Source organism: Macaca mulatta, chromosome 14 (genome assembly GCF_049350105.2).
Source record: "Macaca mulatta isolate MMU2019108-1 chromosome 14, T2T-MMU8v2.0, whole genome shotgun sequence".
Classification (NCBI taxonomy): Eukaryota; Metazoa; Chordata; class Mammalia; order Primates; family Cercopithecidae; genus Macaca; species Macaca mulatta.
Genome location: NC_133419.1, coordinates 90,744,577 through 90,757,527, shown reverse-complemented (window position 1 = coordinate 90,757,527; position 12,951 = coordinate 90,744,577). Strand labels below are relative to the sequence as shown.

The following is a 12,951-nucleotide window of genomic DNA, read 5'->3' as shown; positions in this document are numbered from 1 at the left end:
ATTCAACTACCATATGCATTATCGGACATTTTGGGTCTTAAAAGTTATAATTCCACAATGTTCATGTAATTATGGAATCCATAAAGAGCCTACAGTTGCTTATATTTACATGGAATAGTCCTTTCTTAACTTCAATTTTATTGTTTAAATTGACAAATGTTTATTAACTTGTTTCTGAGACACATCAGTTTTGTTGCATTCAGGGAGTTTACTCTCTGTCTTATATGATTATTTTGTATAAACACACCACAATTTAGCCATTCTAGTGTTGAAGAATATTTTGTACCTAATTTGGAGCTACTATAAAAACTGATGCATTGAACAATATTGTGTATATCTTAAAGTGTATGTAGGTAATCTGTTGACTATATTTTAGAATTCGAATATCTAGCCTATGCGTGAGGAATGTGAATAGTCAGTTTTCCCAAATATAATTTCCATTTATATCTCCCCAGCCATGAATAAATTTCATTTATTCTGTATCTGTGACAGCTCACAATATTATGTGTCTTTAAATTTTGGTAATTTTTATGGGGGACTGTGGTACAACTGGCGGATTAATTCTTACTTTTATAAGACTAATGAAAGTGAGCACATTTTTATATTTGGTCAGTTATTTATGTATCCAGTTCTGTAAAGTGTCTGTTCAGATATTGTACCCAATCTTATATCGAGTTCATTGTCTTTTATTTATTACATTTTAAGTATTCATCATGTACATGTATTGTATGTTATTTTATATATGTTCAGGTGAATATCTTTCTCCACTATTGGTTCGCATTTTATTTCTTGTTTCATGTGTTTTGAAACACAGAAGTCATCATTATTAATACAAACCAACTAATTTTTTTAATTATTAATTTTTATACTGGTTAAGAAATCCTTATGAGAATATTGTATCATGATCCCCTTACCTTCAGGACTCAAATCTATTTGGAAATGACTGTGTATGGTTTGAGGTAGGAGTCAATATTTAGTAACTTTTTAAAAAATACTCAATTAATCCAGCATTAGTTTGATCACCTTGTGTATTTCAACGTAGAAGAGCACACTAATAATGCAGGATTATTTATATATGTAGTGAGAATTGAAAATAAAGCCCAGCATAGAAGGTCAAATAATAACTTAAAGGATAGATCAGTACAATTAAACATGATGGATAAGTGTGATATAGTTAGATAAAGAGAAAGAAAAACATTTCCTAGTTATCATTGAGACTTCACTCCAAGTTTTTTCCACGAAGCAAGAGATCCTGCCTCTCTTCCATTGATTTTAACTTCATTAAGACATATCTGTCATCTATTGTTTCACTCAGTGACACTCAGAAATAAAGAAAAAAAAACAGAGAATATATTTGATGCCATGATCATTAATAATGATTTTTCAAAAATTATTTAATAAAGTACCAATACATATACTTTTAGTATTTTTACCATATTTAATAGTGACACAATAAATGAATTTTAATAACATTAGAAGGCAATTGAAGACATAAAACAGAACTTATTTGTCCTGTTTGATAAGGCACAATGAAGAGGGCTTCCTGGGATAAAGCGGTTCCCACAGCAAATGAACACATTTCTGATTTGTCACTGGTCAGAGGTGAATACAGCAAAAGATAGGCCTGAGAGGAGGTGAGAAGGAGCAATTAGGGATGGTGTATATAAGGGAGCTTTGATTAACATCAACAAAGCTCACAGTTCCAGCTTCACAATCCAGGAATAATCCTACGTGACTGGTAGGTCTTGGGACGTATTGCAGTGTAAGTGGGGAGGTGGTAAAGAGACTGAACTGAATGTCATTCTTAACACATGCAAGACTAAAGAGTCCCTCCTCTCCACATATATTGTCATTCTGATTATTCTCTTTCCAAAACTTATTACAGACACCAAAAGCCCAGTTCCAAGAGTCCCCCACATAGACCTCCCAGTAGTATTTGCCGGAGGTGAAAGTCTGAGTACCCCATGCAAGAAAACTTGTAGGTGTTGCAGTGGTATGGGGTGCATTTTGATGGTCACATCCAATACAAATAATTCTCAAATCTCCATATTGAAAGATATGACTGTTGGCTTCATCATGATGCAGAGTAATATCCACTGCAAAATAAATAAATAAATAAATAAATAAATAGAAAGAAAGAAAACATGTGTAGACATGTGTAAATAAGGAAAAATTGTTCTATCAAGAAGTTACTTTACCAGGAAATGTAAAGTCACAAGGACAATTTTGCTTGTAACTTTTAATAAAGTATAGAGATGATTAATATTATCTACAAGACAAAATGCTAACCACAGATATTAAAAATGTTTTGAAAACTTACGTATTGAGAGAGAAATGCAAAACCAACTTCTTTCAATCCAATTTTCAAAGCAAAATTTACACATTATGTTTTTTTGTTTTTATTTTTTTTTGAGACGGAGTCTCGCTCTGTCGCCCAGGCCGGAGTGCAGTGGCCAGATCTCAGCTCACTGCAAGCTCCGCCTCCCGGGTTCACGCCATTCTCCTGCCTCAGCCTCCCAAGAAGCTGGGACTACAGGCGCCCGCCACCTCGCCCGGCTAGTTTTTTGTACTTTTCAGTAGAGACGGGGTTTCACCGTATTAACCAGGATGGTCTCGATCTCCTGACCTCGTGATTCGCCCGTCTCGGCCTCCCAAAGTGCTGGGATTACAGGCTTGAGCCACCGCGCCCGGCCAATTTACACATTATGTACCCTAAATGCTATGCTGTTGTGAAGATCATTACTTAGAAGCGTTTCTTATTCTTAAAAACTAGTGCTATCATTTGGGAAAGAATGTGATGACTTTCAGTTACGCAAGAAGTGCTCTAGCTAACTGGATAAAAATCTATAAGTACATGTCATAAGTGACAATTTAAAGCAGATTTCTGCAAAATCTTTGAGTGTATTCATTTGAACAGTTAAAATCAGTCTCTCTGTGGTCCTCAATGCTAGCTCGGGGCTGAAGCTGGATTTTAGACTTAACATGTCGCTTATCATATTGCAATTAAACTGAACTTCTTTTTGTTTGTAATTTTACTTGTTTTCACAAAATGATTTCTTCTTTTTATTTTTACCCATTAACTAATTTTTTTGCAATACATAATATATAGCCATTTAAAAAAATAAAAAAAACCCAAGAATCTCCAGTAAACTATATTCCCCAAAAGAATAGTTCTTAGCTGTTCAAATGAATACACTAAAGAAATGTAAAATTTTGTATTTAACATTAAATAACTCACTTTCATTCTGAGCATTGTTTCATTTGCTTCTTTTTAAGATTTGCTACACTACTTCTTTTTCCCATTATGTAACTCAGTACATATGAGGCGATAATGTATTTGTTTTTCACAATCTTTCAAACTTAATGCTATAAGTCTGCTATAAATACAGATACAGATACAAAAGGATAGCATGATTATATTGTTCACTTATGGCTATAAAGAAGTAAAACATTTGATAAAGGGTGAAATATTACCTATGTGATTCTAACAATAATAATATTTAGATAGTGGGAGTGCTGCCTGTGGGTGGAGACTTACCTCGGAACTGGTTGAGCCTGTCCCTCAGTCCAGTGATGGGCCCTGCACTGAGCTCTAGATTCAGAGGCTGGGGCATGTGCAGCAGCACGGACTCACTCCTGCAAGGAAAAAACAGCAGTTACAACATCTACAACCATAAAATAAATAAAAATCACTATTTGTATTTGAAAGACATTTCATGAGAATCCTTTGAATCCACAAATTTAACAATTCAAAAATTATTACTTCGTATTTGAAATTAATTACTATTTATAGTTTCTGAATTTTAAAGCATGGTGGGGGAGTCTGAGTCAGAATTCAGTCTGATCTTTCTTTTTTTTGCCCCAAATATGTAAGGTTCCTTAGCCTTATGGCCTTGAGAATATTTAGAAATGAAATTCTGAGTTCCACTTCTTGGCAGACTCTCCTAAGATCTTTGTCTGAAATAGTGGGGTTCTGGGGAGACTGCAGCATCTGCTGTTTCCTTTTCAGGATAAAGGATGTGAAACTTGTTCTAGGCAGCGAGATCTGCTTTTTAGAAACAAGCTTCCCTAGGGACTTATACAGTTCTAACACTCCGCAGTTTTTTCAATCTATTTTTCAGAACTGTTAACTGATATGTATATATGTATAAACAACAAATCACCAACACTTTTTCACTGCCAAAATACTTCCCCCCACTTCTCTACTGTTTCCTCTGGCGACTTTCTCACTATCCACAAAACAAAACTTTATCTTTCACCTATGCAGGCTTTTAAGAAATAAAACAAAATCAGGAATAAACATTTTTAAAATTTTATTTCACTATCTATTTATGTATTTATTTAGTGGTCTTGTCTTTTCTGGTGTGGGAATGAAAGTAGATGCAAAAAAAAAGTAGTATCAATATCTTAATCATTTATGCCATGACTTTGGTAGAGCCTGCTTTAATATTTGTGGAAACTGAAAGAACATATGCTAAAACCTAGGTACATACTCACCTGTGTAATATGTCTCCAAAACCCTGTAAAAAAAAATACAAAGAATTAGTGCATTTCACAAGATGCATCTTTCACTAAGTTCAGTGTGAAATTTGGTGTCAGTTTCTGAAGATATTATTTCCCTACCATCTTCTCTTCTGCAAAGCATTTTCTATTTCTTCTGTAATGAAAAACCCAGTTAGTCGTATTGTCATTAATTAATGTCCTGGGAAAGTCTGAGTCTTGAAGACATTCTCTAAAGAGGTGAAGGGGGAAGAAGTCCAGAGGGTCTATGCTCTGTAGTACCCTCGCATAACCTACTCAGTCATCTTTCCCAGAACCTATTACCCAAATGAGTGGACCCAAAAATAATATTAGTGAGATCCTAGATTCCCATAACTTCTGATCTTGCATATCCTCAAATTAACCTAAATGTAAATGAATCACTCACTATTTTATACATGTTTAGCAACCCAAAGTATACTACTGACTTAGATGGGGAATATTTTTTTGGGCTGTTACCTTGACCATTCCACAGAGTTTTGTGGCTGGTGGATAAAGTAGGAGGGACCTTTGGCCTGGTAGAATCCCTTGGCGGGGCTATATTCTCCCAGTAAAGTAGCATTAGTTATGCAAATGTGTTTTTGGAAACACATCATGGAAATAAAGGTAGGGAGATGGATTTCAGCCATGAGGAAAATACCTATACATGTGAATATTCAAAAACCTGAACCACGTTGTAAGCTTGTACCTGAAGTAGCTCCACATCTGGTTTATGGCACATTTTCTTCAGCTCTGCATACATTCCTCTTAAAATCTCCCTCCTATGAGCCATTTTGGCTTTACTTAAATGAAGTTGATGAAAAATATCTTTCCCCTTCTTTTTCAGCATCTCCAAATTATGTTTTTCTTCTTCATGGTGAAGTACAGGCATCTTCTGATACTCAGCTCTAATTGCTTCTAGCCTTAAATTCACATAATCCTGCAGTGATAATGGGTTAGTCAAAAGAGATATATATTTATCCATCTACTATTAAATCTCACTGATTCCTTTTGTCTCTCAAACATCCAATAGTTTAAACCCGAGTCTTGCCAGTTCTTAGAATCCACAAATTTTGTTTCTTTCCCTTCTTGTATCTGATCAATTACATTAAATTTATTCAAGATAATGTGTTTTCTAAGATAGTTGGAAATTAAAAACAACAACAAAAAAAACCACTTGGATTTCTCTATTCCAACCCATATTTATGGAAAAATAAGAACAATTCATGCTTGTGAGTTGGAGTATAGAGCTGTAGTTACTAGAAAGAAAATAATTATTTCTATTTCTGACATTCACAACGAGTTGCTTAAACTCATTCTATGTGAAATGACCCTAGACTACCATGTCCAGCTAAATGCATTTCACCCAGCAAAACCTATCCCAATAAGGTTGCATTTATGATTTGTCCATCTTTGTCTCTCTGAATTCATTTCCTTCCATTTTTTTTCTAACTCATCCCAATCTGAAACATAGACTTCTTTGTGGTTCCTCAGGCCTCCGAATATACACAAACTCCAAATTACTGCATATGCTGTTCTCTCCAACTAGAATTTTACACAAACACAAACACAAACACATATACATTTACATATATATACACTCATGGTCCACATATATATCCATATACACATTCGTGTTCCCCCTCCTCTTTAAAATTTTGTTTCAATTTGAATTTTTCAGTGAGGCATTTTTCTGACCACCCTATTTAAAACTCAGACACTCATCTCCAGTTTCCAGTCTCTATTGTTCTTTTCTACTTCTCTGCTTGATTATTCTCCTACAAAGAACCTACCACACTCGAACATATAATGTTTTGCACATATTTGCATATTGACCATTTGTCTCTCTTGTTTGGATTGTACGATTTGTGAGGACGAAGATGCTTTCTTTCTCCTATACTAGTAAACTTTCTAATTTAATATTCAACATAGACTAAGTTCTTATGAAATACTTTTCAGCAAACTAATATTAGCTATCATACCCTGAAAGTATATATCCACAAAGAGAAAATCATTTTTAATATTTTTCTGAAGTCCTCAGAGTTCTCCTTATATTTAGAGACTAGATCCCATATTTCTGGCAGGTTTATATGTCTCCCTCAAGACACAAATCCACATTTGTCAACACTTTTCTCATATGTTATGTATTATTCAATATTAATTAGTTGAGATTCCTAATGTCATGGTTCCCCTAGATTTCTCCTGTCACTTTTTCTGCCTCAAATTTTCCATACAGTTCCAAATACTACTTGTCCACCAGCCTTCAGATTAATGCTGACCCAGGTTCAGAAGGTTCACTTGAGCTTTCCATGGCTGCCAAATAAATCTTGTGCCCAGCATTTATCCAACCAGCACATATAGAATGCTGTGAGATGGCCCGGTTTCTTGTATCTGTTGGTGTACAGCTACAGGTTTGTATGAAAACAAACCAGCGTGCTTTGGGTGACATCAATGGTTTTGTTAGAAATCCTATCTAACAGTCATACTATTCTACAAAAGAAATGAGGCCACTTTTTCTCAATGTTTTCTTTTTTTTTATTGACTCACAGAAACATTATGGTTTGATATCAAGTTCCTATTTTGAGAGTCACCCATTTGCCCACCATAAGCTCCTGGAGAAGGGAGAGTAGTACAGGACTAACCTTCCAGTATCTGGTTCTGGTGGTTTCCATGTTCAGGTTTCTGTGATTTTCACAAGCTTTTTCCCATAAAGACTCCATTTTCTTTAAAAGGTTCTCCTGCAAAAGAGCCATGAATTGAAGCGCCAGTGAAGACAATAAAGTAACATGCAGACCGTTTCATAGGGAGGGGGCCCAGAATGAGAGACAAATTAAGTCCCTAGTAAATGGCATTTCTTCTGTTTCCCTTCTTGTTTGTCAAATCCCAGAGGTTTCAAGCTAAGAAAGCCCAAAAGAGAGCTGCTTAAAGGGACTCAGAGTTGGCTTTATCTAATCTGCAAGAAAGTAGACCCACAAGAATTTCATGTGTCCTTTATAGAAGTAGATGTTCAGAGGCATCACTTACCCGGTGTTCCTCAGCAGCCCACTCAATGGGACAGTGTTTGTGGTCTCGGTGCTCCTGAGAGCTGGAGCACAGCAAACAGAGCAGGCTCTTGTCCACTTCACAGAACATCTTCTTTGTCTCCCTGTGAATGCCACACATTTGCTCCTCAGAGCTCAGGAATTGCCAGAGACTGGCTTTTCTGGCAAGGGAAGCCATCTTCTTCAAACGAATGTTAGTTTTGAAGTTTCTGTGCTGTGTTGTCTTTATGCATTCAAAGCACTGAGTAAGAATTGGGATGTCTTGCCAGTTGAGGTAGAAACAGGGCCTGCAAAAGCTGTGCCCACAGTCTATGGTGATTGGGTCTATGAAGTAGTTCATGCAGATGGGGCAAGTGAGTTCCCTCTGGAAGGCCTGCAAGATTTCAGAATTCATGTTTCTGAGGAAGAAAGAGCAACATGTCATTTTGGGGTCTGGGTTGATGAAAAGTTTCTGAACATGTGGAGATATGTGACAGCTATAGTTTCTTCTCTTGACACGGTTCATTAAAGCACAGTGAACTCTTCCTTCTGTAACAAAAATAAAAATCTCACACAAAGAGAGTCTCCCGGCTTTATAGGAGATGTTACTGACTAGATGACTCACAGTCCCTTCTGCTCCTAGTTGCTGTCTGTAACATAACACTAACCTATTCAATTTCCCATTTTCTGAATGTGGATCTGGAAATTGGATTTGATTCTAAGTGGCCTAGAATAAACTGTAGTTGTTCCTATTCTTCTTTCACGTAACTGCTGAATAAGTATGAGAGAGTGGGAAAAATCACCCTGGCCAAAGAAATACGAGAAGATGACCAGAGGGTTCTATGACATATTTTTAGAGAGAGACACAACAGTGGGGCAGCAAACCACCATGGCACATGTTTACCTATGTAACAAACCTGTAAGTCCTTCACATTTATCTCAGGACTTAAAATAATATAACACTAAAGTAAAATAAAAACCAAAACCAAAACAAAATAAAAAACAACCAATCAACAAAATAAACAAATTTTAAAAACCAGCAATTAAACTAATTTAAGTTTAATAGAAGAGAAAAAATAATTAAAGATACTGGGCCTTTTTATTTTCTCGTGGATTAAATTAACTTCTCCTAGGGATACCCAGACTCTGAACTATCATATAATAGGATTTTTGTTAAACTCAAAGAGGTGTAGTTATATTTCTATGGTGTGATGGTGAATTCTAGGTATCAGTCTGACTGGATTAACCAATACCTAGGGAACTGGTGCAGCATTGTTTCTGGGGGAGTCTGTGAAGGTGTTTCCAGAGGAGAGAGACATGTGAGTTGGTGAGCTGAGTGGGACCATCATCTCTCAATGTGAAAGGGCCCCATTCAATCAGCTGGTAGCTCAGATAAAAGGAAAAAGCCAGAGAAAAGGCAATTTTCTCTTTCTTTCTCCTGAAGCTAGTTCTGAGGCTTTCAGCTTTGAGCTCAGTCAGGTTACTGGTATCCTCAGGATACCAGCTATATTGCAACTGCTCTGACTCCATAATCAAGCAAACAAATTTTCCTGATGAATTCCCTCTCATGTAGAATCATGTGTAGCTTGAGGACAGATATATGTTCTGCGAAATGTGTAAGGAAGTATTATTTATTTAGTTTTTGAGATGGAGTCTTCCTCTGTCACCCAGGCTGGAGTGCAGTGGTGCAATCTCGGCTCACTGCAACCTCCACCTCTCAGGGCAAAGCGAATCTCCTGCCTTAACCTCCCGAGTACCTGAGATTACAGGAACACACCACTACACATGGATAATTTTTTCTTTTTTCTTTTTTTTTAAGTAGAGACAAGATTTCGCCATGTTGGCAGGCTGGACTTGAACTCCTGACCTCAAGTAATGTGCCTGCCACAGCCTCCCAAAGTGCTGGGATTACAGGTGTGAGCCACCACTCCCAGCCAGGTGGTTTTATTGTTTTGACATGATAGAATATACTTATACAAACCTAGATGGTATAGCCTCCTACACACCTATGGTGTACAGTACAGCCTATTGCTCCTAGGTTAAAAAACTGTACAGCATGTTCTGTACTGTACACTGTAGGCAATTGTAACACAATGGTAATTATTTAGTATGTAAACATATTTAAATACAGAAAAGGTACAGTAAACATACTGGTATTATAATCTTATGTGACCACCATGTGTTGTTTGTGGTTGACTGAAATGGCTCATGAATGTATCTCTACATATATACATATACATCCTATGATTCTGTTTGCCTGGAGAGCCCTGACTAATATATAAACTATAGTCTTTGTTTGGCAATTTTGAGTCCTTTATTCTCCTTTATTTGATAACACATGCTGAATTTTAGTGAAAGAAATGAAAAATCTTAGAATTGCAAATATTCTCCAGAGGTCATCTAAGTCATTTTAAGGAAGTTTTCATAGTTTAATAAGATTAAGACTCAAGTGAGATCACAATCACCGTCACGTATCCAATTTTATCTTATACATTTGGTCAAAAAATTGTGTTTTGATTTCTAAACTAGGATGTTTTGGGGAGCTTTTTCATTTTTTTCAGTTTCACTATTTTGCATCTCTCATCACTACCTTAGTAATTTAAAGCCATGTCTAAAAGCTGAATGAATGAATTAACATTGATTAACATCTTCTGAATTCAATTTTACAATATTAATTCACTCATTACACATATATTTACACATATCTATGTGTACTTATATGTATTAATATCAACTCCATATATTTATTATGCATACATATCTGTTGCAGCAAACACTAGATATTTAAATTTTTTCAAAACTATATTGAAGAATGATAGAAAACACAAAATAACAACAATTAGTATCCTCATAATTCATAAAATCTATAGTAAGAGTACGAATTAGAAATGGTATCATTGTGTAGATTTAAGATAATGAGATATTTTTAACATTCTATTATTTTGCAAAGGAAAGAAGATATAATTTTATCAATATAAGTTTCACTTACTGCTGGGTTCTTTTAATGGTTCCCACAATGATTCTTCAAGAAACAATTCTGTTAAGTACTCCTCAAGGTCAGGAGCTCATTCAATGCAGTACTGAATTTCAGAGGTCACCAAAATACAGCTCCCTCTAAGTGCGGTCCTTCTCCTTTGGAGAAAACTGAGCTTGTCTATTCTAGGTCCTTTTATAAGAATCTGCGAAGACCACACCCACCTCTTTAAGTGGGTGGAGTATTGAGAAAGGTTGAAAATAAGATGATTAGGTTTATGCAGTATTTAGAACACACCTTTGCACTGCTGATGAAATTATCATCACTTCTTCATTCTAAAAAACCACGACTGAAATGAATCATATGTAACATAAATCCTATCAGATTAGACATAGACTAGAAATTAATATGCATTTTATACTGTTTATTGAGTTTCATCCAAGATACAGGCATTCCTTTAAGGGCACATTTATTTATTCTAGAGAAACTATCTCCTTGTGGAGACACTCGGTGGTACAATCATAGCTCACTGCAGCCTTGAATTCCAAGGCTCAAGGGATCCTCCTGCTTCAACCTCCCAAGTAGCTAGGACTACAGGTTCACACTATCCCATCTGGATAATGTTTTTTAAAACTTTTCATAGAGTCAGGGTATGATTCTGTAGCCCAGGCTGTTCTCCAACTCCTGTCTTGAAGTGATCCTCTGGTCTTAGACTTCCAAAGTGCTTGGGAGCACAGGCATAAACCACCGTGTCCAGCCTTAAATGCTGCTTTAGTACATTTATAGGATATTCCCAGAGAAGTCCAACAGGAAGATACAACTTTTTTTTGTTTTGTTTTCTACCACTCTAAGAGAGATCACTGATTAACCAAATAGCCACACTAATTTGAGGTCTCTTATTGAATTTACAAAACTTCGTCAATCTCATGGGTGAAATGAGTTATTATTTTAGTGCTTTTCTCCACATAGTGCATGATGTTCTACGAATACTAGAAATGCAATATAATAATTAATTTGGGGATTATAAACAAGTTTTAGAATGTATGCTAATTCACAAATACAAAATCCAAATGATAGGGATGGACAGTATCTTTTTTTCTATAACAAATACTTTTGTTGTCATGTGACAATTAAAAAAAGAAAAGAGACTTCAGAAGCGGCTGCTCAAATATTTTCTGACAGAGGAATTCTTTGCCAATAGCCCCCCAAAGACTTAGAGTCAAGAGTGTCTGAACAGTGAAGACAAATCTATCAGCCCTATGTCAGCCAAGGTTCAAAAAATCTGTCAAGGTTCAGAAATCAAAGCAGAACCCATAAGATATATTTACAGCTAGGGAGGTTCACATATATATCTAGTGCGAGGAATTGGTTTCCACAGTTGATGGGCTGCCTGAGCAAGAGATCCCGGTTAAAGTCAGTCAGGAAGAAAAATCCTCAGCTGGCTGGATCTCAATGGTCATGATTCAAAGCTTTGGTCCAAAGTCAATGGGGAGCAATTGGAAGATTAGAGTCTCATTTGTAAGTGTTGTTCAAGGAATGCCTGTGTCTTTCTTTAAAGGACTTTCACTGATGAAGTCAGGCTTACCTGGGTACACTTGCTAGTTACAGGAGTAGGACCTTTGGTTACATCTGCAAAATACCTTCCCAGTAGGTCCTAGGTGAGTGTTTCATTGAGTAATAATAAGGTTTGCCTATGCCACAAAGTCCAGTTTCATTCTCCTACTTGTGACTTGCCAATTATCCCAGGACCATTTGTTGAATAGGGATCCCTCCTCTTGCTCCTGGCAGCCCTGAACCCACCCGGTTACAGGACCACAGGCCTCCGCCTGGAGGAGCGCTGCCGCCGGGGCGCGCCCCAGCTCCCCTACCCTGAGCCCGAATGCCTGGCTCCTGCGTCAAGGTGCCAGAAAAACCAGGACCCAGAGCCCGCCTGACCTACCCGGACTGCGCCCTGGCCTGCGAGACACCGCGCTCTCCTCTGCCCTGCGAGATACGTGGAGGGGCCCCTTTTGATCGCGGCCGCTGCCACCATAGTCACCACCATAGTCGCTGCCGCGGGCGTCGGAGGGAAGGACCTTAGGGTGGCTTTCCCAGCCGGCTGCCACACAGGAGATCTGGATGCTTAACCCGCCCGGCCGACAGATCTTAACAAGGTAGGTATCTTGTAGGAGAACAGCTCAACCCAAAGGCAGATTGCTAGTCTGGACTTTACTACAGGCGGGACTGCGGTGATGTTTATAGCACTGAAGTGAACTCCATTGTAAGTACAGAAAGTGGCCTCTCTGCTTTCCCCCGGAAGCACAATCATATTCACCTTGCAGACTTGAATCATTGAAGATGTAAGCCAACTGTTACGCTCAGTTTCAGAGACCCGCTGTGCACAGCATGGAGACTGTCCCTGGTCAAAGTCTTAGCAAGTCAAGGTTAAGGAATGCGTCT

The 12,951-nt window shown here is 37.3% G+C and overlaps 1 protein-coding gene across 2 annotated transcripts; it reads right to left on the bottom strand.

Moving 5' to 3' along the window:
* Window positions 1–1,418: 1,418 nt before the first annotated feature.
* Window positions 1,419–12,277, bottom strand: LOC693908 (tripartite motif-containing protein 49D). 2 transcript variants are annotated; one of them, XM_001082110.5, is made up of 8 exons: window positions 12,098–12,277; window positions 10,528–10,738; window positions 7,543–7,957; window positions 7,161–7,256; window positions 5,228–5,458; window positions 4,498–4,520; window positions 3,539–3,636; window positions 1,419–2,096 (listed from the first exon to the last, which is right to left on the bottom strand). In XM_001082110.5, the coding sequence occupies exons 3-8, from the start codon at window positions 7,951–7,953 to the stop codon at window positions 1,597–1,599; spliced, it is 1,359 nt and encodes a 452-aa protein (XP_001082110.3). In that variant the 5' UTR covers window positions 7,954–7,957; window positions 10,528–10,738; window positions 12,098–12,277; the 3' UTR covers window positions 1,419–1,596. The 2 variants fall into 2 exon arrangements, with proteins under 2 accessions (XP_001082110.3, XP_077821035.1); XM_077964909.1 differs by lacking the exons at window positions 5,228–5,458; window positions 10,528–10,738; window positions 12,098–12,277 and having other exon boundaries at window positions 1,597–2,096.
* Between the last annotated feature and the right edge of the window lie 674 nt (window positions 12,278–12,951).

Excerpts from the sequence above, each read along its gene's own strand:
- LOC693908 (XM_001082110.5), bottom strand. The coding sequence starts at position 7,953 with ATGAATTCTGAAATCTTGCAGGCCTTCCAGAGGGAACTCACTTGCCCC. Across the intron at positions 4,521-5,227 it reads CAGATGTGGAGCTACTTCAG|GGTTTTGGAGACATATTACA; the intron begins GTACAAGCTTAC and ends TTTTTTTTACAG. Across the intron at positions 3,637-4,497 it reads TTTGGAGACATATTACACAG|GAGTGAGTCCGTGCTGCTGC; the intron begins GTGAGTATGTAC and ends TTTTCCTTGCAG.